The sequence below is a fragment of the Aethalodelphis obliquidens genome, unplaced genomic scaffold (genome assembly GCF_003676395.1).
Source record: "Aethalodelphis obliquidens isolate GAN/ISIS:26980383/991018 unplaced genomic scaffold, ASM367639v1 scaffold30, whole genome shotgun sequence".
In the NCBI taxonomy this organism is placed as follows: Eukaryota; Metazoa; Chordata; class Mammalia; order Artiodactyla; family Delphinidae; genus Aethalodelphis; species Aethalodelphis obliquidens.
In genome coordinates, this window is record NW_020837974.1 from 16,948,437 (window position 1) to 16,975,570 (window position 27,134).

A 27,134-nucleotide genomic window follows, 5' to 3' on the forward strand; every position below is an offset into this window, starting at 1 on the left:
TTCGCCACTGCCCAGTGGTGATGAAGACATCCCCCTCCCTGTGGTGTCAGTGGAGGCAAGTTGGGGAGGAGTAATGAGGCACTTCTGCCCCTCCCAACCAGAGTGGTATCTGCAAAGGCCTAAGGGGGTCAGAACTCCCACCCCTGCCCAGCAGTAACCAGGAACCTTTCCATCTTGAATGTCAGTGGTGGCCCAGTGGGAAATCTAGACTTCTACTCCTACCTGGCATTAACAAGGCAGTGTTCCCCCTTCCTGTGTCAGAACAGTGTCAGAGGAAGTCAGCTAAAGCAGAAGGTTTAAACAAGATCCAGAGTCTCATTTAAAAAATACCCCAAATGTCAAGTTTGCAACTAAAAATCATTCACCATATCGAGACCTGGGAAGATCTCAACTTGAAAGTAAAAAGACGAAATCCCAATACTGAGATAACAGAGATGTTAGAATCATCTGAGAAAGATTCTAAAGCAATCATGAAGATGCTTCAACAAGCAATTACAAACACCCTTGAAACAAATGAAAAAATAGAAAGTCTCAGGAAAGAAATAAGTCTCGGGAAAGAACTAGAAAATATGAAAAAGAAACAAGCGGAAATTTTAGAACTGAAAAATACAATAACTGAAATAAAAACTTCAGTGAGTGGGATCAACAGCAGAATGGAGAGGACAGAGGAAAGAATCAGTGAACTTGAAGATAGAAGTTACCTGATCTGAACAATAGGGAGAAAATAGACTTTAAAAAAATGAACAGAGCCTCAAGGACCTCTGGGACTATAACAAAAGATCTAACGTTGGAGTGCCAGAAGGGGAGAGGAAAGAGGGTGCTGAAAAAATACTCAGAGAAATAATGGCTGAAAAACTCCCCAATTTTGTAAAAGACATAAACCTACAGAGTCAAGCTGAGTGGATACCCAAACAGGATAAACCCAAAGAAATCCACACTATGATACAGCTGTGTTTTTAAAAAACCTGAAGTCAAAGAAAAAAAAAAAATTGGGCTTCCCTGGTGGCGCAGTGGTTGAGAGTCCACCTGCCGATGCAAGGTACATGGGTTCATGCCCCGGTCTGGGAAGATCCCACATGCCACGGATCGGCTGGGCCCGTGAGCCATGGCCACTGATCCTGCGCCTCTGGAGCCTGTACTCCGCAACGGGAGAGGCCACGACAGTGAGAGGTCCATGTACCGCAAAAAAAAAAAAAAGAAAAAAAGAAAGAAAAAAAAATTGAAAGCAGCAAGAGAGAAACAATACCTTAACTGTAGGGAAAACCAATTTAAACAGGGGATTTTGCATCAGAAACCATGGGGCTAGAAGGAAGTGACATGACATTTCAACTTCTGAAAGAAAAGAATTCAGAATTCCATTTCTAGCAAAAATATCCTTTAGGAAAGGAAAGGGGGGATCAAGACATTCTCAGATGTCGGAAAACTAAGAAAATTTGTTGTCAGCAGACCTATCCTAAAAGAATGGCCAAAGGAGTTCTCTAAACAGGAAAAAAAAAAATTAAAGAAGGCATCTTGGAATGTTAGGAATGAAGAAAGAACATTTTTACTTTTTCTCTTGAATTTTCTGAATCATGCATGATGATTGAAGCAAAAATTGTAATGTGGTCTGATGTGGTTCTAAATTACTCCGGAAATATTTAAGGCAATTGTATTATTGATGGCAGAAGATTAAGGGACGTAAAGTGAAAACCACATAATCATATCAATCAACACAGAAAAAAGTTTGATAAAATTCAACATCCATTTGTGATTTTTTAAAAAAACTTGCAGAAAGCTAGGAATAGAGAGAAACTTCCTCAACTTGGCAAAGAGCATCTACAAACACCTACAGCTAACATTATACTTAATGGTGAAAGATTGAATGCTTTCTCCCTAAGACTGGGGACACCACTCTTACTCAACATAGTGCTGGAAGTTCTTGCTAGTGCAGTAAGGCATGAAAAGTAAATAAAAGGCATAGAGATTGGAAAGGAAGAAGTAAGCTACACCTATTTGCAGATGACATGATTGTCTCTGTAGAAAAATCTAAGAAATCTATCCCGTCCAAAATGCCTAGACCTAATAAATGAGTTCAGTATGGTGTCAGGATACAAGATAAAAATACAAAAAAATCAATTATATTTCTATAAGCTAGAAAAAACAGTTGGGCAACAAAACTAAGTAATACAATATCATGTACACTTCAAAAAGTGAAATAGTCATAAATCTAACAAAACAGCTACTTGACTTGCTTGTTGAAAACCACAAAATGCTAATGAAAGAAATAAAAGAAGATCTAAATAAATGGAGAGATACACCATGTTCACGGTAAAGATGTTGATTCTCCTCAAGTTGGTATAGAGGTTTAATGCAATTCCCATTAAAATCTCAGCAACATTTCTTGTAGGTTTAGACCAGATTATTCTAAAACTTATTAGGAAAGGTAAAGGAACGAGAATAGCTAAAACAATTTTGAGAAAGAAGAATAAAGCAGGACGGATCAGGCTACCCAGTTTCAAGACTTGCTGTATAGCTACAGTAATCCGGACTGTGTAGTGTTGGTGGAAGGATAGGCCTACAGATCAATGGAACAGAACAAAGAACCCAGAAATACACCCACACAAATATGCCCAACTGATTTTTGTCAAAGGTGTAAATCCATTCAGTGGAACAGGGAATGACTTTTTCAACAAATGGTGACAAACAGACGAACAAACAAAACCCAATCTTGATCTAAACTCCTTACTTTATATAAAAAGTAACTCTAAATGGATCATTGTCCTCGATATAAAATGTAAAACTATAAAATTTTTAGAAAAAAATTAGGAGAAAATCTTTGGGATTTAGACCTGGCAAAGAGTTCTTAGACTTGACATCAAAAGCGTCAAAGGAAAAATTGATAAAATGGATTTCATCAAAATTAAACACTTTTGGGACTTCCCTGGTGGCGCAGTGGTTAAGAATCCTCCTGCCAATGCAGGGACATGGGTTCGAGCCCTGGTCCGGGAAGATCCCACATGCCGCGGAGCAACTAAGCCCGTGCGCCACAACGACTGAGCCTGCGCTCTAGAGCCCGCAAGCCACAACTACTGAGCCCGTGTGCTGCAACTGCAGAAGCCGGCACGCTGTGGAGCCCGTGCTCCAAAACAAGAGAAGCCACCACGATGAGAAGTCCACGCATTGCAGCGAAGAGTAGCCCCCGCTCACCGCAACTAGAGAAAGCCCACGCGCAGCAACGAAGACCCAATGCAGCCAAAAATTAAATTAATTAATTAATTTTAAAAAAATTAAACACTTCTGCTGTGCGAAAAACCTTGTTAAGAGGTTGAAAAGATAAGCTACAGACTGATAGAAACTATTGGAAACCACATATTTGACAAAGAACTAATATCTAGGATATATAAAAACTCTCAAAACTCAACAGTAAATAACAACAATAGCAAAGCAATCCAATTAGAAAGTGGGCAGGACTTCCCTGGTGGCGCAGTGGTTGGGAGTCTGCCTGCCAATGCAGAGGACGTGGGTTTGAGTCCTGGTCCGGGAGGATCCCACATGCCGCAGAGCGGCTAGGCCCGCGCACCACAACTGAGCCTGCGCTCTAGAGCCCGCAAGCCACAACTACTAAAAGCCCACGCACCTAGAGCCCATGCTCCGCAACAAGAGAATCCACCACAATAAGAAGCCCACGCACTGCAAGGAACAGTAGCCTCCGCTTGCTGCAACTGGAGAAAGCCTGTGCACAGCACCTACGACCCAACGCAACCAAAAATAAATAAATAAATTTATAAAAAGAAAGCAAGTGGGCAAAAAACGTGAACAGCCATTTTACCAAAGAGGATACACAGATGGCAAATAAGCAAATGAAAAGGTGTTCAACACCATTAGCCATTAGGGAAATGCAAATGAAAGCCACAATGAGATATTTCTACATGTCTCTCAGAATAGCTAAAATTAATAAATAGTGACAGTGCCAAAAGCTGGTGAGAGTGTAGAGCAGCTCATACGTTGCTCTAGGAATCCGATTCAGCGATATAAAGGGACAAATGCTTGATACACACAACTTGGATGAATCTCCAGAGAACTATGCTGAGCGAAAAAAGGCAACCCCAGACATACGTACTGGGTGACCCCGTTACTGCAGCATTCTTGAGATGACGAGATTATAGGAACGAAGGACTGATGAGTGGTTGCCAGAGGCTGGGAGCCATGTGGGTATGCCTATAAAATGGCAACAGGAGGGATCACTGTGGTGTTGGATGGAAATGTTTTGTATCCTGACTGTATCAGTGTCACTATCCCGTTGTTACTATATTTGCAAGATGTTACCATTGGGGGAAACTGGGTAAAGAGTACACAGGGATCTCTCTGAATCCCCTCCTACAACTGCATGTGAATCTGTAATGATCTCAAAATAAAATGTTTAATTTAAAAACAAAGAATAGGAGCTTCCCTGGTGGCGCAGTGGTTGAGAGTCTGCCTGCCGATGCAGGGGACACGGGTTCGTGCCCCGGTCCGGGAAGATCCCACATGCCGCAGCGCGGCTGGGCCCGTGAGCCATGGCCGCTGAGCCTGCGCGTCCGGAGCCTGCGCGTCCGGAGCCTGTGCTCCGCAGCGGGAGAGGCCACAACAGTGAGAGGCCTGCATACCGCAAAAAATAATAATAATAATAATAAAAACAAAGAATAAAAAAATAATAGATAAAAGGCACAAGAAGAAAAAAGAAGGAAAAAAAAGACACAAGAGAAGTGCAGGGTGTTATGAGGACTGTGGTGAAGTTAAACAGGGGTATGTGGTAGAATGTGATGCACCATCTTGCCTGAGTCATCAGAGCTGAGAGTTAGACCTGTTCAGAGTAAAGATCCCTGGTTGTAAAGACTAGAAAATCACTTCAAAAGGAACTTATGCAAAAGAAGGGAATTTATAGAAAGTAATTGTATAAGAACTTTTGTTGCCAATGAAAGAAACCCAATTCAAACTGGCTTGAGGGGGGAAAAAAATCCGAAAAAGGCATTTGGGCTCCTATAATTGAAAGTCCAGGAGTAATGGCTTCAACTCAGGGATCTAGCTCCTTTTTGTGGCTCTGCTTCCTTTTGAGTCAGCTTCGTTCTCGGGGTGGGTGGGGGGGGTGTGACCAAATGGGCTCCAGCAGCTCCTGGCTCAAATCCCACCAGCTTGGCACCCCAGAAAAAAGATGAGCCCTGTTTCCCAATAGCTTCAGCAAAAGTCCTGGGAATGAGTCTCGATAGCCTAATCAGGGTGTCACATGTCCATCCCTGAACCAATTACTGTGGCCAGATGGAAGTGACACTCTCCTTGGCCAGGCCTAGGTCATGTGCACACCCCTAAAGTTTGGGGGTGAGGCCAACCCCACAGGAACCACACGGCCCAAGAGGAGGGGAGTAGTGGTCCCTTTACAGAATGGGTGCTGGTCAGGCCAAACCAACAGACGTGTACTCATGGAATCCCAGAAAAAGCCTGCTTCTTCATTCTCTGTCCTCATGTTCTGAATTTCCATCACTCTAGTTCAAACAGACATCCCAGATTGAGCTAGACTCTTCAGTTTCATCGTTCAGAAGAGAGAACAATGTATCTGACTGGACCAGCTTGGGACAGATGTTCGGCCCTCCTCCAGTCATCTGTGAACAGTAGGGTGGGGTCACCTACTACGCCCTTTGATGGACAGGGCAGTTCTTAGAGGGGCCAGACTGACACCCTGCAGCTGTCTATTATAGATACTCAGTTTCTAGAGGACCTAAATTAGTTTCTTATGAAAAAACAGGGGAATCTCCTAAAGGTTTTTTTTTTGTTTTTTTTTCGGTACGTGGGCCTCTCACTGTTGTGGCCTCTCCCTTTGCGGAGTACAGGCTCCGGACGCGCAGGCTCAGCAGTCATGGCCCACGGGCCCAGCCGCTCTGCGGCATGTGGGATCCTCCCGGACCGGGGCACGAACCCGTGTCCCCTGCATCGGCAGGCGGACTCTCAACCACTGCGCCACCAGGGAAGCCCCCTCCTAAAGGGTTTTGCGATAAGGGAGAGATGATGAATGGGGATCCTTGGGAGAAAGGCGGAATCCTCCGATTTCCCCTTGCTTTCCTTCTGAGGCTGACGCAGAGAAGAGCAGTGGGTATGGGAGGTGGGCTGTACTGACCTTGAGGAATGCAGGGGTGGTGATGTTGAGAGACCCAATGGGTGGCTGGTGGAAGGGGAGGCTGGAGGCCCTGAGACAGTGCAGCGTTGGCAGCAACAAAACTGAGCCCTTGATGTGTAGGAAACCAGTGATCAAGACAGAGACTGGGCAACAGGTACCTGGGAACCAGACCGGGTGCAACTGGAGCAAGGCGGGTACCCCACTTCTGGTTCTACACGTTGCTGCACGGTCTTGATCAGAGGAAGCAGGCAGGAGGCCATTTCTAGAGTGGGCGCTGGAGCACAGAAGACCAGCAGCCTGGCCAGCTGACTCTCCTAGCTCCACACACCCCTTCCCTTCTCTCCAGATGTGGACAGGACAGATTCTCCAGCTCTGGTTGACATCCACATCAGGTGAGCGCAGCCAGGAGTCCCCAGCTGTGCCCGGAGGAGGTGTGAGCAGAGAGCCTTAATCTAACAGAGAAAGAGCTTGGAAACCAAGTCAGCTAAATGGGGAGATTGGGACTGACATATATACACTAATATGTATAAAATAGATAACTGATGAGAACCTGCTGTGTAGCCCAGGGAACTCTACTCAGTGCTCTGTGGGGACCTAAATGGGAAGGAAATCCAGAAAAGAGGGGATCTATGTACACATATGGCTGATTTCACTTCGCTGTGCAGCAGAAACTAACACAACATGGTAAAGCAACTCTATCCCAATTTAAAAAAAAAAAAAAAAAGTGGGTAGTAAGGATGTTGATAATAGTGATGGCAGTAACGAGGGCAAACCTTTCTTGAGTGCCTCCTATTTCCAGGCGCTGTTCTAAGATATTTTTAATGGGTCGTTTCCTTTAATCTTTGCAACAGGCCTGTGACGCGGTACTCTATGAGGCAGACAGGCGAAACACCTTTGCCAAGGTCACTCGGGAACAAGGGTGATTTAACTCTCATGGAAAATCAGCTACTAGGGCATCTGACCCCCCCTCTGCTTTTCCATCATCAACTCCAGCTAACCTCCTCACACCCCCTCACTCGGCACCTCAAACCTCCTACGGTTTGTGGCGTGCTTCCTACTGCCTCCTGTCTCCACGCCTTTACACATGCTCTTCCCTCCTCCTGGAATGCTGTTCCCCCTAGTAAACTCTCACTCATCCTCCAAGACCGACTGCAGGCGTTGTTGTATTTTGGTCACTTTCCCTGATGCCAACCTGTGGATGGAATGACTCGCTCTCTTCTTGCCTCCCAGTGATGACCTCTGTGGTGTCTGCATCACAGTGTACAGATAATGCTGTCTCCCAGGCCAGACCACGGGTGGGGCAGGGCTCAAGTCTTACTCTTCTCTGCAGCAGCACATGCTCAGGTCCGGATGTCTGGTGGGTGTGGTTTTCTGTCCCCTGCCCACCCTCACCGTGGCACCTCTCTCCTCGTCTCTTGGCAGCCTGGCGTGGGGCTCCTTTACCTGCTGCATGGCAGCCTCTGTCACCACGCTCAACTCCTACACCAAGACGGTCATTGAGTTCCGGCACAAGCGCAAGGTCTTTGAGCAGGGCTACCGGGAGGAGCCGACCTTCATAGACCCTGAGGCCATCAAGTACTTCCGGGAGAGGTCAGTGCACATGGGGTCACCTCTGGCCACCACTGGGAATCAGAAGCCCGAGGCCCGGCCTCAGTGGCCACAGGGCGCCAGTCGAAAACTAGAGTGATCTGACGGAAGTGTTCTGGGGGGTTGCGGGTTGGAAGGGGCAGGCTGGGTGAGGCAGCGTTTGGACCCCACTATGTTGGAATTTCTGGGACATTTTAATGTTTTATGGGGCATGAGGTTGCCTTGGGCTTATGTGAACAGAGCCTGAGAAACCAAGAAGGGAATCACGTTTGAGTGTTTGCCCTTGGGCCCCATGCTTCCTAGAACCAAGACAGGGTCACAGAGAGGCAGAACCAAGGTTTCCTTCTTGGGCTGTGTCACAGCACTGAGTGAAAAAAAAGACTCAGCAGTGGGATCCGTGACGGTTGCTAGAGGAGGAGGGCTCCTCAAGGTCAGGGACCACATCTGATCACCTGAGTCCTTAGAGTCCAGCTGGGAATAGAGAAGATGACAATAAATAGTAGGCGGATGGATGGATGGATGGATGGATGGACGGTTGAGCGGATGGACAGATGTATGTATGGTTGGGTGGGTGGTTATGTGGATGAATTGAAGGGTGGATGGATGGATGGATGGATGGATGCATGGGTGGAAGGGCAAGCAAATGGTTATCATATTTCCTGGGACCATCTCCTAAATAAACTACCTGTACCCAAATCTTTATCACAGCCTGCTTTTGGGGAGCTGATTGGACATGCCATAATGCCTTTTGGTGGCAGGGAACTGAAAGGTTCTCAGGACTGATGACAGAGTCTGAGGAGGAAAAGGGGGAAGGAGACTGTGGAGCTGGGCAGCACTGAGGAGTTGGACTCTCCGTGGGGCACATGGAAGGGTTTAAGCCAAGAAGTAGTGCAGTGGAGGATGGTGGGGACCACGCCAGAACCTCCCTCTGACTGCTGCAGACCCCATCATCTCTCCCTTGCCCCATGAGCCTCCTTTCTGTCTCTTGAACACTACAAGCTCATCCCCACCTCAGGGCCTTTGCACCTGCTGTGCCCCTGCCTGGAATCCTCACCTGGCTGGCTCACTCAGGTCATGGCTCAGATGTCACGTATTCAGTGAAGCCTTCCTTAATCACTTCATCTAAATTTGTACACCCCCATACACCCTGTCCTAGTCACTCTTTATCATTGCTATTTTTTCATAGCACCTACACAACCTGACATTATTATTATTATTATTATTATTATTATTATTTTGCGGTATGCGGGCCTCTCACTGTTGTGGCCTCTCCCGTTGCGGAGCACAGGCTCCGGACGCGCAGGCTCAGCGGCCATGGCTCATGGGCCCAGCTGCTCCGCGGCATGTGGGATCTTCCCGGACCGGGGCACGAACCCGTGTCCCCTGCATAAGCAGGAGGACTCTCAACCACTGTGCCACCAGGGAAGCCCCTGACATTATTTTATTTGTTTATCTGTTTGGTAGTTTGTAGACCGGGAGCTCCATGATGGAAGGGCTCTGCTGACTTCTTCCCCACTGTATTTTGAGCACCGAGGACTGGGCCAGGCACCTAATAGGTGCTCATTTAACATTTTGGGGGTTAGTTTGGGGGGGGTGTGTGTGTGTGTGTGTGATTGGCTGAATACTTCTCTTTGGAGACCTCAGCCCTGACTGCCTCGTCCACTTTCAGCTCAAGCCCCACCATCACTGGGCAGGTTCAGCATCCCAGCGCCCCTTCATCAAAGTCCCAGGTCAGTTGTCCAATCCTGGGCCTGTCAGGTGTGGTCAGGGAGGTCAGGCCAGCCTGGCACACAGGCCCGCCTTGCTCACGGCTGTGGAAAGAGCACGTCCACTAGGAAGGTGGTGATGACTGGCAGAGCACAGGACCCGTAGTAGGTGCTCAGGAAGTGTTTACAGCAGCTGCGTGGGCAGCCTTGTGTCTAACGCTGCCCCATGAACACCGCATCTTCTGTCACCTGGGCTGTGGGAGAGCCCGGAGCATCATGGGCTCCCTCGTTCTCCTGAGGCAGAAGACAGGACCTCTTTGTACCTCATCAGCCAGAAGCTGCTGTTCGCTGGTCCTGAACAGCTCAGGCCCCAACGATGTGGGAGAAGATAAATGCTTCCCAGCATATGTGCAGAATATCACTTTACACGTTCATAACTTGAACATTATGCAGAGGTTCATCAAATTTTATTTCCCTTCCTCTCCAAGGAGAACACTTCAGCTTAGCTGGGCTGTTCATTTTTTTTTCTTTCTTTCTTTTTTTTGGTACCTTCTCTGCAAAGAGCTCAGAGCACACAGACAGATGTCTACACAGGTCTGTGGGGACCCAGCAGCAGGGCTGAACTCCTGCAGTGGCCAGAGTTCCTGAAACCATAGCCAGGGACGTGAGGGAAGAGATCCTTGAGCCCCCCTGCCCACGTTTCTTACTCCTTGGGGAACAGGGTGTGCTGTGGAGAGAATAGGGGTTTGAGGGCCCCCCTGACCTGAATTTTCCAGTTCTGTCTTCTCACTGCTATGTGACTTGGGGCAAGTCACTGAGCGCCTCTGGGTCGATTTCCGCTGACCTACAGTAGGAGAACCCAGAGCTCTCGTCATCTCGGGAAGGCTCAAATTGGACCCAGGTCACGTGGTAAGCACAGTGCATGGCACATGGAGGGCATTTCATGTGTCCCTTCTGCGACTGATACAAAGTACAAAGCTTGGGAATGACCAGCTTAGGATGGAGGGGAAGACAGTGTTGTGGATATCGGGCATCTAAGAAGCACGTTAGTAACCACAGCAGGGGCTTCCCTGGTGGCGCAGTGGTTGAGAGTCCGCCTGCCGATGCAGGGGACACGGGTTCGTGCCCCGGTCCGGGAAAGTCCCACATGCCGCGGAGCGGCTGGGCCCGTGAGCCATGGCCGCTGAGCCTGCGCGTCCGGAGCCTGTGCTCCGCAACGGGAGAGGCCACAGCAGTGAGAGGCCCGCGTACCACAAAAAAAAATAAAAATAAAAAATAACCACAGCAAACAGGTGGGTGAGGTGCGAGGTGGGCTGTGAATACGGAAGAGCGCTGTGGGATAAGACGTGCCCTTGGAGAGGGTGCAGGTTTTCCCAGGCGCCCCCCGCCCCCGCCCTTGCCATTCCTATCAGCGGAGAGCCACCCCTGACTGAGGACAAGACGGTGCCCTGTGGAGGCTGATGGAGTAGGAGGGCCCGTACTGCCGCCCACCCCACTGCACCCCGTCCCTGTCCTGCTGGATTTTTCTCTGCAGGAGCCAGTTGTGAGTCTGAGGAGTGATCGGGCAGATTCCGAACCATTTTCAGAGGTTGTGAAATGTAGTGGTGTGTGGAAGAAAGGTATGGGTGTGTGTGTGTGTGTGTGTGTGTGTGTGTGTGTGTGTGTGTGTGCATGTGTAGGGGCCAGTGTGCCCCTGTATGTTGGGCTTGTGGGGGATGGCGAGCCTGCTTCCTCTGAGCAGACTTGCCTGTCCCAGCTCTGAGAAACGTCTGGCATTAAACCCTCCCAGCCTCACCCTGCCTATCGTCCCCAAGAAGGGCGTCTTAATCGGGCCTCCCAGGGGAGGGTCGAAAGCTGCAGGACGAAAGGTAAATATCTGCACATCGGGGCTTTCTTGAATGCTTGACGTTCAGATCTCGTTTAACAATGCGGGGAAGGAAATGAGACCCTGTTGGATTGGACTCCAGGGGGAATTCAACTGAGCCAGCATCCCGCTCCCGGGAAAGCCGCCGTGGGTGGGTGGGAGCAAAGGGCCGGGGCCTCCAGGGAGGAGCGCAGCTGCCCTCCCCAGGGTCAGATCACCCCGTCACATGCCCTTGCTCCAAGGCATGAGGTGCGCGTCCCAGTCTCTGAACTTGTGCACGCACTTTATCTGCCTCCGCGCCAGAGCAGTGAGCTTTCTTGGCTTCCGCTCTGTCCCTGACACCTAGAGCCACAGATGCTCAACAAGTTATTAACTATCCGTAGTAATTATATTGTTCATTATAGTGGTGCAGTCCCCTCTGTTGCAAGCACTGTTCGAGGGCCTTACCTGTACACTCTCACTTAACCCTGTGGAAGCCACGAGGAAATAGACCAGGGCTGGAATGAGCTCTGCAGTTTATTAGTTTTGAGTCCCCAGGTGAGTCACTCACCTCAGAGCCTTCCAGCCTCTTCCATCACCTGCCGGCCCCCCCGCTCTGGTCTAGGGAGTGCAGCAAATCACCCTGGGTGCCGCGATGGGGTCTCCTGGAGGTCACCCCAGGTGGAGGGCTGGGCACCCCGGGAAAGGCAGAGGCTAGAGAAGCCTTCACAGACGAGACCCTCAAGCCAGGTTTTTAAAGGTACGCGCAGTGTGCATGGCCAGATGGGCAGTGGGTGGGAGAAGGCGTTCCCAGGCCCAGGCAACAGTGCGAGCAAAGGCCAGGACGGGCAACACGCAGGGGTTGTTAGGAAACTCTAAGCAGTTTGGTGTGATTTGAGAGTAGGGTATGGGTGGGAGTTCGGCCTGGCTGTCTCATCTCTCTCGTCCTCCCACAGCATTTGGGGTGGTGGTGGGGGGGGTGCTGGCGCAGTAGCGGACTGGATGTTACTGGGATGAGAAGGCGGCATGGGGACCGTCCCCAAGCCTCCTTCCTGGGTGCCAGGCCTCACGGGGCTCCGGGCAGATGCAGAGCAGCTGCACCCCAACCTGGGGGCGATTGGCTTGGACATAAGTCGTTCTGGCATAGTGGCGGACCACCCCCTCTTTACCCATCCCCACGACTGGAGCAGAAAGGTCCGTAAGGACCCCACTCCCCACTGGTTCTGCTCTCTCTCCTGTCTGTTGTCACGAACCTTTGGAAGGGCTAGTCTTCACCTCCTCACCTCCCCTCATGGCTCGACCCACTGCAAGCTGCCCTCCACCCCTGACTCCGCTGAACCAGCTCCCAGAGGCCTAGATGATGTGCACACACCCTCCCTCCCAGCTCCCACCAGCCACTCTTCTGGTCTCCAGGCAGCCCTTCCCACCCCCTCCTCCTTGTTCTGTTAAATGGAGATGCTCCCAAAGTCCGTTTTAGGCCCTTCCTCGACATTAGCCTCGGCGGCCACATACGCACCAGGACTCCTGAATTCTTAGTCCCCTCCTGACCCCCAGCCCCATATCCAGCCGCCTCCCTGGTGTTTCCACTCTGGATCTTCAAAGGCATCAAAAATCAACACGGCCAGTACCCACTCATGATGGTCTCCTCCAAACCTGGTCCTATTTCCACGCTCCTCCCCAGGGTGGTCCTGCTTGTGCAAGCAGACATCTGCACATCATGTCAGGACACCCCAAATCCAGTGGAGGTGAGATGTAAATCCCACATCTGTCCTCCCCCAGCAGCCAAAGCCTCTTCACTATGCTAATGTGATCAGGGTGCCTCTACCCTCATCTTTCTGCTAAAACACTGCAGTGCCTCCCCACAACCTCAGGACAAAGGCGCAGCTCCCCCCCCATAACTTATGAGCCTCCCTGTGGACCCGGGCCCCTTCGCCTGCACACAGCTGCCCGTCCCCTGGAAGTTCCCCAGACAGAGTCGTTCTGCTTCCATGCAGCCTCAGGATGGCTGTCCTCTCTATCTGGGGTGCCCCCCATTCTTCACCTTGTTGGTTCTGGACCTGCAGATCTTACCTCAAGCATCGATTCTTTTTTTTCTTTTTCTTTTAGAATCAATTTTATTTATTTTTGGTTGTGTTGGGTCTTCGTTGCTGCGCACGGGCTTTCTCTAGTTGTGGCGAGCGGGGGCTACTCGTCGTTGCAGTGCGTGGGCTTCTCATTGCGGTGGCCTCTCTTATTGTGGAGCATGGGTTCTAGGTGCACAGGCTTCAGTAGTTGTGGCACGCAGGCTCAGTAGTTGTGGCTCACGGGCTCTAGAGTGCAGGCTCAGTAGTTGTGGCGCACGGGCTTAGTTGCTCTGCGGCATGTGGGATCTTCCTGGACCAGGGCTCGAACCCATGTCCCCTGCATTGGCAGGCCGATTCTTAACCACTGCGCCACCAAGGAAGTCCTCAAGCATCGATTCTGAACTGGACTGAGTTCCCCCGCCCGTCCTCTCTCAGCACTGGCCACGGATGCAAGTTCCACGGGGCAGGGATACAGGTCCACTCCCTTCTTTATTCCCAAGTAAGGGATGGATGGAGAGGGTGACAGCAGAGGGGAAGGAGCCTTGTGGGGAGGTCGCTGGTCAGTCTGTTGGCCAAGGTGACCTTTGTCCTCTAGGAGCTGCCACTGGTCTTGCTTGCATGGCCTTTCCCACACTGCTGCCGCCATGCTGAACAGCGCGCTGCTCAGGTGCGCTCACCTCTGCTCACCTGGTCTTTTGACTTTTGAGATAAGTCAGGTGTAGAGGTTTTCATGTTGTCAGGGGCCTTTAGACCTGTTGAAGGCGGGCACGGGGTGCAGGGGTAGGGGCTCCACTAACGCTAGTGATTGTTTTCCTGAGTAGTAATTTCTAGCCCATGCTGTTCCCCAAATAATCTCAAGGCGCTGATATCTAGAGGCGTCTTTTTAAAACCCAGTAGAGGAACAGGAGGTAGAACTGTCAGCCACACACGAAGGTCAGGGGAGGGCGCTGGCACCGTGGCTATTTATCCTCCCTGTATTTTCCAGCCGTTCTGTATCATGATGACCTTACAAAATGGCAAAAGAGAGAGAAAAAAAGAATCTTTTAAAAACCCGTTTATTTCCGCCGTCTTGGAATGGCACTTCCGCTGGGATGTTATAGAATCTTAATCTCCCACCTGTGGTCATTTATTTGACAAATTTTCTTTTACTTTCATCCTTCATTCCATCATCAGTGCATCATTTAAAAATCATGGTGTTCGGGCTTCCCTGGTGGCGCAGTGGTTGAGAGTCCGCCTGCCGATGCAGGGGACGCAGGTTCGTGCCCCGGTCCGGGAAGATCCCACATGCCACGGAGCGGCTGGGCCCGCGAGCCATGGCCGCTGAGCCTGCGCGTCTGGAGCCTGTGCTCCGCAACGGGAGAGGCCGCGACAGTGAGAGGCCCGCGTACCGTAAAAAAAAAAAAAAAAAATCATTGTGTTCTTTGTCCTCTGTGACTGTTTCTTAGCCATTTAACCTCTGAGACGTGTTCGAGCACAGCTCCCTCTTACCTGTCTGTTTCCACTCTCGCTGCTTGAATATTACGTCTCAGGGATGCCTCGCACCTCTCGCGAGGTGCCCAGAAATTAGAGATGGCGCCATGGAAGGTTCAGGGCCCTCCCAAGATTAGCTCGAGGACCAACGCTTTGTGAAAGGAAAGCGAAAAGAACAGAGTGGTCCTTGAACTGGAAATGATCCTGCAGGACAGCTGCTCCCTGACCTCCATGTTTTCTCCAAATCTCAGCCCAGTGGAGGCGGGAGGGCTCCAGGTGCCCTCCTTCCCACCGTCACTACTGCGGGCTCTTCGGTGAAGCTCCTTTGCAGCTGGGACTGTGGGGAAGGCACTGGAGGCCTGGGCCCACTGGGTGACAGCCCAGGACGTAGAGGGTGACTGGGCTGACCCTTTGCGGAGCCTCACAAGTGCCCAGAGCCCAGGGTCCAATGCCTAGTTCCTCAGATGTGGTCTGGGGCCCAACAGCATCGACCCCACCTGGAAACCTGTTAGAATGCAGGCCTTGCCCCAGACCCACTGCCCCAGACCCACTGAACCAGAATCTGCATTTTTAAAAGCTCCTCGGGTGATCTGTGGGCACTGGCACATTTGGGAAACGTTGGGCTAGAGGACAGAGCAGATGCAGCCCGGTTATGGGTCAGGAGGTGGACATGGCCAGTAGAGGCCAGTGGATAAAGAAGGGTTCTACACCTCAGTGCTACTCAAAGTGTGGTCCCTGGACCAGGGCCCATTTGCAAATGTCCATGATGATATAAGGAGAGGAACTGAGACACGTGTTTGGAAACTTTCATAGTGAGTTGATATCGCTGGTACACCCAAGCTTACCTTTTGTGTGTGTGTGTGTGTGTGTTTCATTTTCTAGCAACTCATTTTTATTGTATTTGATTAAAAATTTGGTCCGAGGTAGATCGAAAATTAAGGGGGAAAAACCTAGTCCTTTATCAGATGGTCTGAGAAGCCCACCACGTAGACTGCCACTTTATACCAGGAAGTGACTGGAGATTTGGGAAACAAGCCAGCCTGGGGCAGCAAGAAAGGGTTTGGCTTTGAGGATGGCGCAGAGAGGGCCACGGCAGCTGGAGCGCGTGCTGGGAGCTGTGTGCTGGGGAGGCCTGGGGCTCCCGCCACAACAGAGGTAAGACCCGGTAGACCTCTTGCCAGTGCCCCAGCTGCTGTGGCCACACTTGGCTCTGGAATTAGATGGGCAGGTGCCAGGGGTCTCTCTGTAAGACAAGACATTTGTTCAAACCATCAAATCCTTGGGCCTCCCTGCTCCATTGCTTGCGTCCTTCTCTTCTCTCAAAAAGAGCAAATGCCCAGGCTCAACCCGATTCCAGATGTTGTGGGTCACTGGGGCAGTGACTCTGTGACAGTGTGGTCACACCCCCCGCCACCATTTGCACACCTGCTGGCTGTTCTGGGAGAGCCCGAGTTGGATGGTGCCCAGCCCCGCTTTCCACTGGGACCTCCTAGTGTAGGTGTACCCATGGTGAGTCTGACAGAGCATCCCTTGCCAGCCGGGAATCTGCAGGTCACAATGGAAACAGGCTTGGGCCCTGTTTCTTTTTCTTTTTTTTTTTTTTTTTGCGGTACGCGGGCCTCTCACTCTTGTGGCCTCTCCCGTTGTGGAGCACAGGCTCCGGACGCGCAGCCTCAGCGGCCATGGCTCACGTGCCCAGCCGCTCCGCGGCATGTGGGATCTTCCCGAACCGGGGCACGAACCCGTGTCCCCTGCATCGGCAGGCGGACTCTCAACCACTGCGCCACCAGGGAAGCCCGGGCCTGTTTCTTGATAAACCTGAGTTCAAATCCCTGCCCTGCCACCAGCCAGCTGCCGGGGTGGAGCTGGCCCATGAGAGCAGAGTGTACAGATGCCTTCCTGGTGCCACGTTCAGTGACATCACACGTTCAGTGATGTCCAGAGGTGTTTGACACTTTGAAGCCTTTTCTCTGCTTCAGATCAGCCGTGCTGGGAGTCTTCAGCCCACAGAGGTCCACAGACACCCCAAAGCAGAGCACCCTCTCTTGTAGAGGTGGTTGTTGATCTTTACCAGCACACCACTAGACTTTGGGCAAGTTACAAAGTTTTCACATCTGTAAAATGGGGATGATGGTAACGATGATGACGATGGTAGTGCCTCTGTGGTTGGGATACAGGTTTGAATCAGTGTAAATATACCGCAAATAATGAGGATTTAAACAATGTACAAGTTTATTTCTCTCTCCTGTGAAAGTCTGAGCAGTTACCTCTGTTTCTGTCGCCTTTCCCTAGGGCTCATGCACCTTTCTGCACATCACAGCATCGGTTCACTCAGCCTCTGCTCTGACTCTCCTTGTCCCCAGTTTGGGGAGACTCTTCTCTTCTGGGGCATAAGGCTGTGCTGTGACTCCCTGTGCTTCCCTCTGCCCTGAATCCAGAGGTGTTTCATACTTTGAAGCCTTTTCTCTGCATCTTGGAAAACATCCCTTTCCTGACGCAACGAGGTCAAAATGATGAGATGAAAGGAAGGGGTGTATGTGGGGGTTTTTGAGGGGAAGCATTGGTTAATATGTTAAAATAATAGCCTTCTGCATCAGGAGCTGGGAGGTGGCGTCACAGAGTGACCGACCGCAAAGGCCCCAGCGATGAGGATGCCGACGATGATAATAACAGTTGTGACAGTAGCAAGTGCAGGCGGTGCTGTAAGAACGCCAAACAGATGGAGCTGGAGCATGTATTCTTCACTGAATCCTCATGACAACCCTAAGCGTGGGTACGTCATTATGCCCATTTATCAGATGAGGAAATCGAGGCTCAGGGATGACAGGGACGTGTCCAGACTCAGAGAGCTAGTACATGGTGGAGCCACCGCTCCACCCGCTCACAGAGGAGACGCTGACACCCGGAGAGGAAGGTGACACAGCAGGTGCGTGGAGGGCCTGAGGGGCCCTGGGACCCACCCGCTGCCCCTTCTGAGCACTGCTTCACCCCAAGCATCCCCCGCTAACCCTTCAAGGCACTTATTTAGATGCGTGGGTCACCCCTCACACCACCATCAAAAAAAAAAAAAAACCCTGTCTTCAGAAAGCACATAATATTTCCTGCAGGACGTACTTCAAATTAAAGAAGATAGTCATCTAGTGACAGTTGAGTATTTCCTTTTCTTTCAATACAAAGGTCAGCCTCCCTGGATGAACCTGGGCTGCCTCCCCGGTGGTCTGCTCTTAGCCTTGGCTTCCTTTCCTCAACCCCCTGCCTCCCTACCTACCCCACTCTCCCTTCCCTCCCTTCTGACATTCTTTGGGATACTTTGTGCCATCGCTGTGCTAGACCCAGAGACTACAAGTGGAGAAGGAGATAAACTCCATCCTTCTTCTCTCTGGGTTTAAAATCTTTGTGGGGAGACCAATGATTAAACAGATTGAAAACCAGTAGTAGTGCTACTCTGTTCTGAGCCCTCCCTCTGTGCCAGGTCCTGGGCTTCTGACCTCACAACAACCAGTGGGGTGGTGGTAGCTGTCCTACAGTCATTCCTACCACCACTGTCCTGCCCATGGCCACGTAGAAAACTCTGGATCACAGAGATTCAGAGCGGGTGAGCTGTCCATTAATAACAGAGCTGGGCTCAGCCACGATCCCGCCTCACTGCAGGGCCCAAGGTCTCAGTTGTGCCCAAAACATCCTCTTGTCCACGTGTTTTCTGCCAGGAAGCACGGGGGTTAGAGGGACGAAGGGTCACAGGCGTTGCCGTAACCGAGCGTTAGCCACTCACCAGACAGCTGCCAGGACCCTGCAGGCCGTTTATTTTCATTGGCGAACCTGGTGGAGAGGGCTGCATTTGTGCAAGGAACCAGCTCTTCCCAGAACGGCCACGCAGCACAGCAGAAAGACAGGTAGACCTGGGCTGGATCCCAGCTCCCTCTCTGAGAGGCGAGCGCGTCCTGTGGCTTTCAGGATGCAGCTCCAGCATCGCTTCCTCCTGCGAAGCCTCTGCTGGTCCCGACACAAGTGAATCCAACCCTGGCTGTACACTGTGATCACCGGGCAGCTTGAAACTCCCCTGGTGACTTCAGGGGGCCTCCACATGGAGAACCACTGGCTAGACCAGAGGTTAAACCTACTATCTCCTGGAAGCCAAGTCCAGGCCACCACCTGCTGTACATAATCATCTATTAAACAATGTGCCCTGGGCTTCCCTGGTGGCGCAGTGGTTGAGAGTCCGCCTGCCGATGCAGGGGACACGGGTTCGTGCCCCGGTCCGGGAAGATCCCACATGCCGCGGAGCGGCTGGGCCCGTGAGCCATGGCCGCTGAGCCTGCGCGTCCGGAGCCTCTGCTCCGCAACAGGAGAGGCCACAACAGTGAGAGGCCCGAGTATTGCAAAAAAACAAACAAACAAACAAAAAACCCCAATGTGCCCATTTGTTTGCATATTGTCTGTGGCTGCTTTTCAACTGCAAAAAAAAAAAAAAAATCAGATTACAAAAAATCTGTTTAATTTGAGGCTATTTATGTAAAAAAAAGTATTAATTCTGAAACCCTAAACTACTATCTGTGGTGATCTCCCTTCATGGAGGTTTAATTATATGGGGACTTTTGCTCTGTCTATAGGGTTGGATTTTTTTTTTTTTTCCCCCGGTACGCGGGCCTCTCACTCTTGTGGCCTCTCCCGTTGCGGAGCACAGGCTCCAGACATGCAGGCTCAGCGGCCATGGCTCATGGGCCCAGCCGCTCCGCGGCATGTGGGATCCTCCCGGACCGGGGCACGAACCCGTGTCCCCTGCATCGGCAAGTGGACTCTCAACCACTGCACCACCAGTGAAGCCCATAGAGTTGGAAATTTTTAAACAAGCCTGTGCTATAAGGAAACTAACAAGAATGTTTCCACTAAAAAACAAAAATCAAAAAAACAACCAACCAAACAAACAAAAATACATCTTCCCTTATACTGAACCTCCCTTGAACCTTCCTATAGCGTCAGTTATCTATAGGATATCTGCCTTCCTATAGCATCTACACTCAGGCCTTTGTTCTGCCATGTGGGGCTTCCTAGGCTACAGAAGGTCCTTGTTAATAAGATCTGTGTTCAGAGTTTGTCTCCTGGGAAGCACAGGCCTATAGCCCCTGGTACAGACATTATCGTAGGCAATCCCGAAGTGTGTTATTTAATGCATGGGATTTACTAACTCGTGTGCATGCTTGACTTCCTGCTTGACTTTGAGGGCAGAGACTATGAAGTAGACATTTCCACCCTCTACAGCATCTGGTACAAACTACACAGAGCAGGGCCTCAGGAAATCCCTGCTGAATGCGTGAATGAACAATGTTAGGAGACCCAAATTATCATTGCATGAGTATTTCTTTCCCTTCTACTGGGGACACTTCTGGCATTGCTTGCTTGTCAGTCACCGCCTGCCCCACGTCTCCTCTAGCCCCAAGCTTCTGGACACAGCTATGCAACTAGGAATAAGAGTGATGGGAAGAGTCAGAAAACAGGGGTGGGGCATTTGCTTTGGAAAGAATTGAGACATCCTTGTGTGAGAAAAAAGAGGAGAGCAGTGGAAAGAAGAGGAGGGTGGGGAAGAGGGAAGACTCCATGCTGGGGGCACTGGAGAGAGTGTAGGGGGCCCTGAAAGTGAGATGTGAGATGAGAGAGGTTCTAGGACAGCTGCAAGGCAAGTAAAAGCAAAGCAAGGAATAGAGGGCCGATGTCAAGATGCAGGGCCACAGATAAGGAATTGGGGTGCTTTCCGTGTTCTTTAGGACATACAGTAATGGTTGGAATTGTTTCTACGTTAGAGGCCTAGGTTATGTTTGTCTAAAGGTGAGGCACGTGTGGACCGGACCTCGTAGAGCTCTGGAATGTATTTGGGTTACACGTGGATGAGTGCCATGTGGGACTATGGCCCTGCCCATTCTCTGGCTCAGTCATCGGTGGGATGGGGGTGAGGGTCTGGAGCTGTGCTGGAGAATCTGCAGCTGCTTCCACTCTGACGCTTCCTCTGCTCTGTGCTTGTCATCCCATCCCCGGCCAGGCCAGTAGAGACAGCTCCCTCTGGAACTGCAGTGATCTTGAGATGCCAGAGGAGAAACGCTCCCAGTTGTTGGTGGGAAAGAGCGCTGTGGCAGAGGTCAGAAGACCAGGGCTTTGTTTCTATGTAGAAATGACTTTAGGGAATGTTTTGATTTAGTTAAAGAAAGTGACGCAGCGAATAAAAGTCCTTTGCCCCCAAATCAGGAAATAGGGGTAAGTTCAAAAAGAAGGTTCTAGATTTAATCTGCTATATTCTCATTATCTGGGGTTAATCACCACTAACCCTTTGGTATATGTTCTGGCAAGTAATGTTTTGTGCATATTCGTGTGTAATTTTTAAGCAAATCAAACTGTACACATTCTCGTGTCATATGCTATTTGCATGTGATTGAACATCTTTTTGTGAGAGGATGTAGGTTTGCATCCCTATTCCGCCTCTAATTTATCAGCTGCATGGCACCTGATTGGTCACATCACCTTTCAATACCTCAGTTTCTTCATCAATAAAATGGAACGATAACGATGCCCATCTCACAGGGCCGTGGGAAGGATCCCGTGGGACGATGGGCCACGTTGCTTCGCAAAATGTTCCCCAGAGGGGCGGGGCTGCACTTTTCCAGGTCCCGGGTCTCTGCCGGCTCAGCCTGCTTTTTCTTACACGGGCTTTTGGCTTCTTTTCTTTCCAGGATGGAGAAGGGGGATGGGCACGAGGAGGACTTTCGCTTGGATTGCCGCCACGAGAGATACCCTGCCCGTAAGTGGCCTCACCTGCAGGAGCCAGTGCTGCAGATTCGTGAACTGTCTGAGAAGAGAGGACCCTGGAGATGGGCCAGGCCAACCTCTCCCTGCCCCCCTGCATTCTCCCCCACACACATACTGCAGATGGCGAAACTGAGGCTGGGGTCTTAGCAGTGCAAGTCTTCCGCACATGGCAGCCACGGCCCTTGCAATGGGGTCGGAATGCTAAGGGAGCAAGAGGGACACGGGGGTGCCTTAAAGACAGGCAGGCGAACCACAGCTCCATCCAGGCCGGGGTTAGCCATTGGCTGGAAGGGACAATGGCTCCGGGGCAGAGCTAGCCGAGTCAGGGAGGTGATAGGTCACAAGATCTGTCTGAGCAGTGGATACTGGTGGCAGCTCAGAATGCACGGACTTCATATGCCTCACTGTGGGGGTCAGAATCTAGGGCTCCTATTCAGAAAACAAATGTCTGGACCAGAAAGCAAAGGGGAGGTCAAAGGAGAGAAAGGCCTTGCTCTGCACAGAAAAGAAAGGAGCTGAGACTAAAGTGGCAGGATCTCATCCGAGCCTGCTGAATGCCCACCCCGTGCTCCCTGCCCACCCCGCTCTGTACTAAGGGCTTTTTATGCCTGATCTCCTGTTCTTGCTGACCGCCAACCCCTACAGCCGGGATTACTAACCACACTTTGCAGAAATGAGGGCTCAGAGAGGTGGAGCAACTTGCCTAAGGTCACACAGCTTAGCTAGTCAGTGGCAGAGCCCTTAGAGCAGGTGCTGTCTGTGCCCTGCCTGTATCTCTCAGATCTTTTAGGAAGCTACGAGGCCTCCCAGCTGCCAGTATCTGCATCTCTGTGCCTGGGGGCTTGCCCCGCCTCCACCCACAGAAGGCAGGTATATAGATACCCCGGCTCCCTCGCCCCTTGAGTGGTATCGCCCCGAGGTGTGTGATTTTCAGGATTAGCCAGGTTTACCAGGTCTAGCAGCTGCCTGGGTTGGCCGCCTTCCCTCCCCTGGGCCATGTCCCCGCCTCTGTCAAGTTTCCCTGCATCTTTGTCGTGTCACCCCTTTGCTCCAATTCCTATCTCAGGATTTGCCTCTGGGGAATCTGAACTAAGACAGCAGAGATTTAAACTCAGATTTGTCTGCCCCCAACCCCTGGGATCCTAGTAACAGAGTGAGAAATGGCTCTGCTGAGAGGAGAAGATGGAGGCGGGTGAAGGAGCCTGGGAGGAGGCCCGGCTGGAGAGGAGGAGAGGGTCTGGTCTTCACGCTGAGGGAAGAGGCTCCTGTAGGAGACAGCAGCCCGGAAGATGTCCTGAATGCTAACTGCCTACCCGAGGAACTGGGGTGGATGCTGGGCCCACAGACTGTGGCTTCATGGCAGGTGTCAGGGTGGGGGGCTTCCTGGAGGAAGGGGTCAGGAGCCAGGGCATGGAGGAGGCTGGGGAGCATCTGCCTCAGGGATAACAGAAGAGAGCAGGAATCCACCAGAGGGGTTCAGGAAGCACATGGTAGGGACACAGGCTGAGAGCCCTGGCATGTTCCAGAGGGCCACCGGCTCCCCTGCTTGGGCCGGAGCCCCCTGAGGCCCCTGCAGAGTGGGCAGGAAGCCCTGGGTGGAAAGAGGTCGTGGGGGCAGCTAGGGAGCTGGGAGGAGGAAAGGCCAGATCCCTGAGGGCTGACGATGGAAGAAAGAGTCCAGAGAGCAAATCTGGCCCTGAAAGCGAGCCCTGGGATGGGAAGTGAGGACAGCCAGTGTCGGCGGAGCCGCAGAAGCCCTGCACCCCCAACCCAGCCCCTCACCTCTGTCCTGGCGCCCACTTCGCCTCCCAGGCATCACATGCATTCCCCAGGTCAACAGCCTGCAGAGAATTCCACCTTTCGTGCCCTCGGCAAATACTGAGCTGTGCAGACCCTCTGTGCCGGCACTGGAGAGGCAGCCGGGAGCCAGAGCAGGCAAAGCTCCTGCCTTGTGGGGTGGGAGTCCAGAGGGAGGGAGAATCAGGAAAGAAGTGAACTCAGAAACAAGCATGGTGATCTCAAGTGCTAAGGAACGTGATGCTAAAGAGGGATCGGGGGAGGCCTCCTTACAGCCACCTCTTTGAGGGGCCGCCGGAGCTGGGGCCTAAGGAAATAGAAGGAGTCAGTCAAACAAAGAGCCTTCCAGGCAGAGGGGCCTGCAGGTGCCAAGTCTCCGCAGCAGCCAGCACTGGAGGCCACGTGGCCGGAGCAGGGAAGCGATGGGGGTTGGGGATTGGGATGCGGGAGGAGACGGGGCTGGGGTGCCCAGGAGGCAGGACCATGGGAAGGAGCTGGCTCTGCAGTGGGGGGGAGGGGCATTGTGAGTGCAGAAGAGACTTGCCCAGATTATTTATCTGTATCTGTATCTATAGCTGTGTCTATATCTGTGTCTACATCATCTTTACCTATATCCGCATCTATCCATCCCTCCTTCCATCCATCTGCAATGTGGGAAAAGGATGGGAGGGGAGGAAGAGTAGAGGCCAGCAGACCAGCTTAGATGCTGTCCCCTCATCCCCCGGAGTGACGGTGGCCTGACCTGTGGCAACAGAGATAAAAGTGGGAGGATCCAAGAATTTTTTGCCGGAAGAGCCGTCTGAGTGCTTTGTGCTCCTGTGGAAGCAGATCCCGAGATAAGGACCCAACAGCAAGCACCTCATTTGGGTGATCCCGGAAAATACAATAGGTGCCGGGGAGGCGGACTAAGCAGGGAAAGGCAGGCAGGTGGAAGCCATGCTCCAGGCTGGTTATCACTGTAGGCCCTGCTGGGTGACTTGGGGAGCCAGTGCAGAGCACACGGTCTGAGTTATCCCCCCCGGACATGACAGTAGCTCTCCTCAGGCGTTGTTCGAAGGCTGCTGGGGTAGGGTGGGGTGCATGAATTCTCCTGGGGTGGGTGGAGAAAGCTCTGGCGCCGTAGGAGGTCAGCAGCCTGCTCCACTGGGAGGGAGGGCGCACCCACAGCCTCAGCTTGTGTGACTTGAGGTGACAGATGGAGGCGGCCAGGAACCTAAGATACGCACAGAACTTTCAGGCCAGCAGTCAAGGGCCAGATGTCACCCGCTGATGGACCTGGAGAGGACGAGTTTGAGGGGCGTGTAGGGTTGAGGACAGAGATAGTTGAAGCTGGGGGACTTTTGAGACCGTCGAGGGAGATTGTGTGGGGTGGGGAGAGATGGAGAAGCCATGAGGTCCTAACACCCTGGGGCTCAAAGAGAAGCATGGAAGCCGGTGGGGAAGGGCCTGTGGCTCCCACAGGTTTTCCAGGTCCCAGCCTCTCGGGGAAGAAGGAACCTCAGAGTCCCCAGCACCTCTGCCATGTGTGCCTTTCATCAGATAGCCGAGTTATCCGGATGGCTGTCTTTCCCCGGGGACCAGCGGAGGCGCTGGGGTCTCAGAATCACAACAGTGAGGAAGAGGTAGACCCCATCTGCTGTCGGAGCTGACGGGGAGGCACCCGAATGTGGGCTGGGCACACCCCATCTGCCAGACCCCAGGCAGCGTTTGGGGATGCGGGGCCCAGCCACCTGTGGACTGGGTCCTCACGTGGTTCATGGGCTGGAGAGCAGCCTGATCGTCTAGGGAAAGGACACCGTCTCCAGAATGCGGCCTCTTAGCTGCTAGTGGGATTTTGGCCAAGAAAATGTTTTGGAAAGTCCTGGACGAGTTTTGCAATATTTCTCTGCTGAGCAACTGCTCAGATCTGGTTGGTGTACTGACTTGCCAGCAGGACGCACGGGTGGGGGAGGAGTGCCAGGGAGCCTGCGTTATTAAGCACTTACTGTGTGCAGGTCCCGCTCAGCACTTCACAGCCGTCTCATCTGATGGCTGGCACAGCTCTGGGAAGGAGGGTTGAGTGTTGTTATTGTGTAGACTGAGAGGCTGAGGCTCTGAGACGCAGATTGACTTTGTTGAGATCTCTGGCCCCCCGGGGAAGTACAACTCAGCTTGGCGTGTAGATCTCTCCCATTATCCTGGAACCAGGCCGTTCCTGCTCTGGCCCCCAAACTCTCCACCTCATTTCTTCCCACTCTCCCCTCCCTCATTCTGCTCCAGCCACCCTGGCCTTTCTCTTTCTTGAACATACAGAACTCATTCACTCCACAGAATCTCTGCACGTGCTCTTGTCTCCACCTGAAAAGCTCTCCCTCTAAATCTTTGCATGGCTGGCTTTGTCTCCTCTTTTTTTTAAAAAAAAAAATTAATTTATTTATTTTTGGCTGTGTTGGGTCTTTGTTGCTGCACGTGGGCTTTCTCTAGTTGTGGCGAGCAGGGGCTACTCTTCATGGCGGTGCGCGGGCTTCTCATTGTGGTGGCTTCTCTTGTTGCGGAGCATGGGCTCTAGGCACATGGGCTTCAGTAGTTGTGGCGCGTGGGCTTCAGTAGTTGTGGCTCGCGGGCTTAGTTGCTCCGTGGCATGTGGGGTCTTCCCGGACCAGGGCTCGAACCCGCGTCCCCTGCATTGGCAGGCGGATTCTTAACCACTGCGCCACCAGGGAAGTCCCTTGTATCCTCTTTAAGCTTCTCCTCAGAGAAGCTCCCCTAACCTGCACCAGCTTCCCCAGTCGACCTCATATCACTGTGTTTTCTTTTCTTCATCGTATCTGTACCTCTCTGACATTATACTTACATGCCTGGCTTTTGTGTTGCTGCCTTTCTCCGCTGGGTTCCAGGAGATTAGGCACCCTGTCTTTTGTTTTGTTCATGCCTGTATCCTGAGAGCCTAAAGCAGTGGGTGGCACACAGTAGGTGCTGAATTGCCTCTCTAAACTTCTCATTTTCTCCCACCATATCCCACCCGAGAAGCCACTTTTACATAAAGAGTTACATGAACTTCTGGTTATCTTAACTGTTCCAAAAGTTGCTATTTTTTCTTGGGCTGCTGTGATATAGATTCTGCCACATTTTTTTCTTTTTTCTTCCTGAGGAAAGAGTTTGCCTTTGAAAGCTGCCTTTGGGGCTTTGCAGTGCCACCAGCTAGCTCGGGGGCACATCAGATGTGGCATTTAATGGAGGCGGTGCTGCCATATGGTCCAGGTGTCTGCATCTTCCTTTCAGGGACAGCTGGGGTTTGCGGCTGATTGCAGCTGTCCAGTTCAATGCCTGAGACAAGCTTTTGATTTTGCCAGGTGTGTCTGTGAGGCCAGGCTGAGTGAGAGGCTGTCACTCGCCGGGTATAGAGGTGGCTTCTGGGCGCTCCATCTAGACGAGTCTCTGCCGCCGCTGCCCTTGAAATAGCAGAGGGAATTTCAAGGAAGACTTTTCTGGGCTCAGAGCAACTTGGCATTTTTATTAGATCAAAATCAAATCCAATATAGTACTGCTTGAGTCTGCTTCCTTTATTAAAATGGAAACAGACAATATTTCTGAAATAAATATCAATGCCAACTTGCTGGACACACAGACAGCCATGCAGCTTGGAGATAACTGAGACCCTGGCACTGGGGTAGAGAGAGCTGAGCCAGCGTCAGCATCGGAATCCCCTGGAGGCCTCCCTGAAACACAGATTGCTCGGTCCCACCCCAGAGTTTCTGGCTGAGGAG

The 27,134-nt window shown here is 51.7% G+C and overlaps 1 protein-coding gene across 1 annotated transcript in view; it reads left to right on the forward strand.

The window, feature by feature from the left end:
- LOC113630744 (germ cell-specific gene 1-like protein) overlaps nt 1–27,134 on the forward strand; it is a 77,637-nt gene that overhangs the window by 43,906 nt on the left and 6,597 nt on the right. The window contains exons 3-4 of the mRNA XM_027126553.1: nt 7,550–7,717; nt 21,516–21,583. Of these exons, the coding sequence (XP_026982354.1) occupies nt 7,550–7,717; nt 21,516–21,583 (236 nt within the window). The remainder of the gene's footprint in view (nt 1–7,549; nt 7,718–21,515; nt 21,584–27,134) is intronic.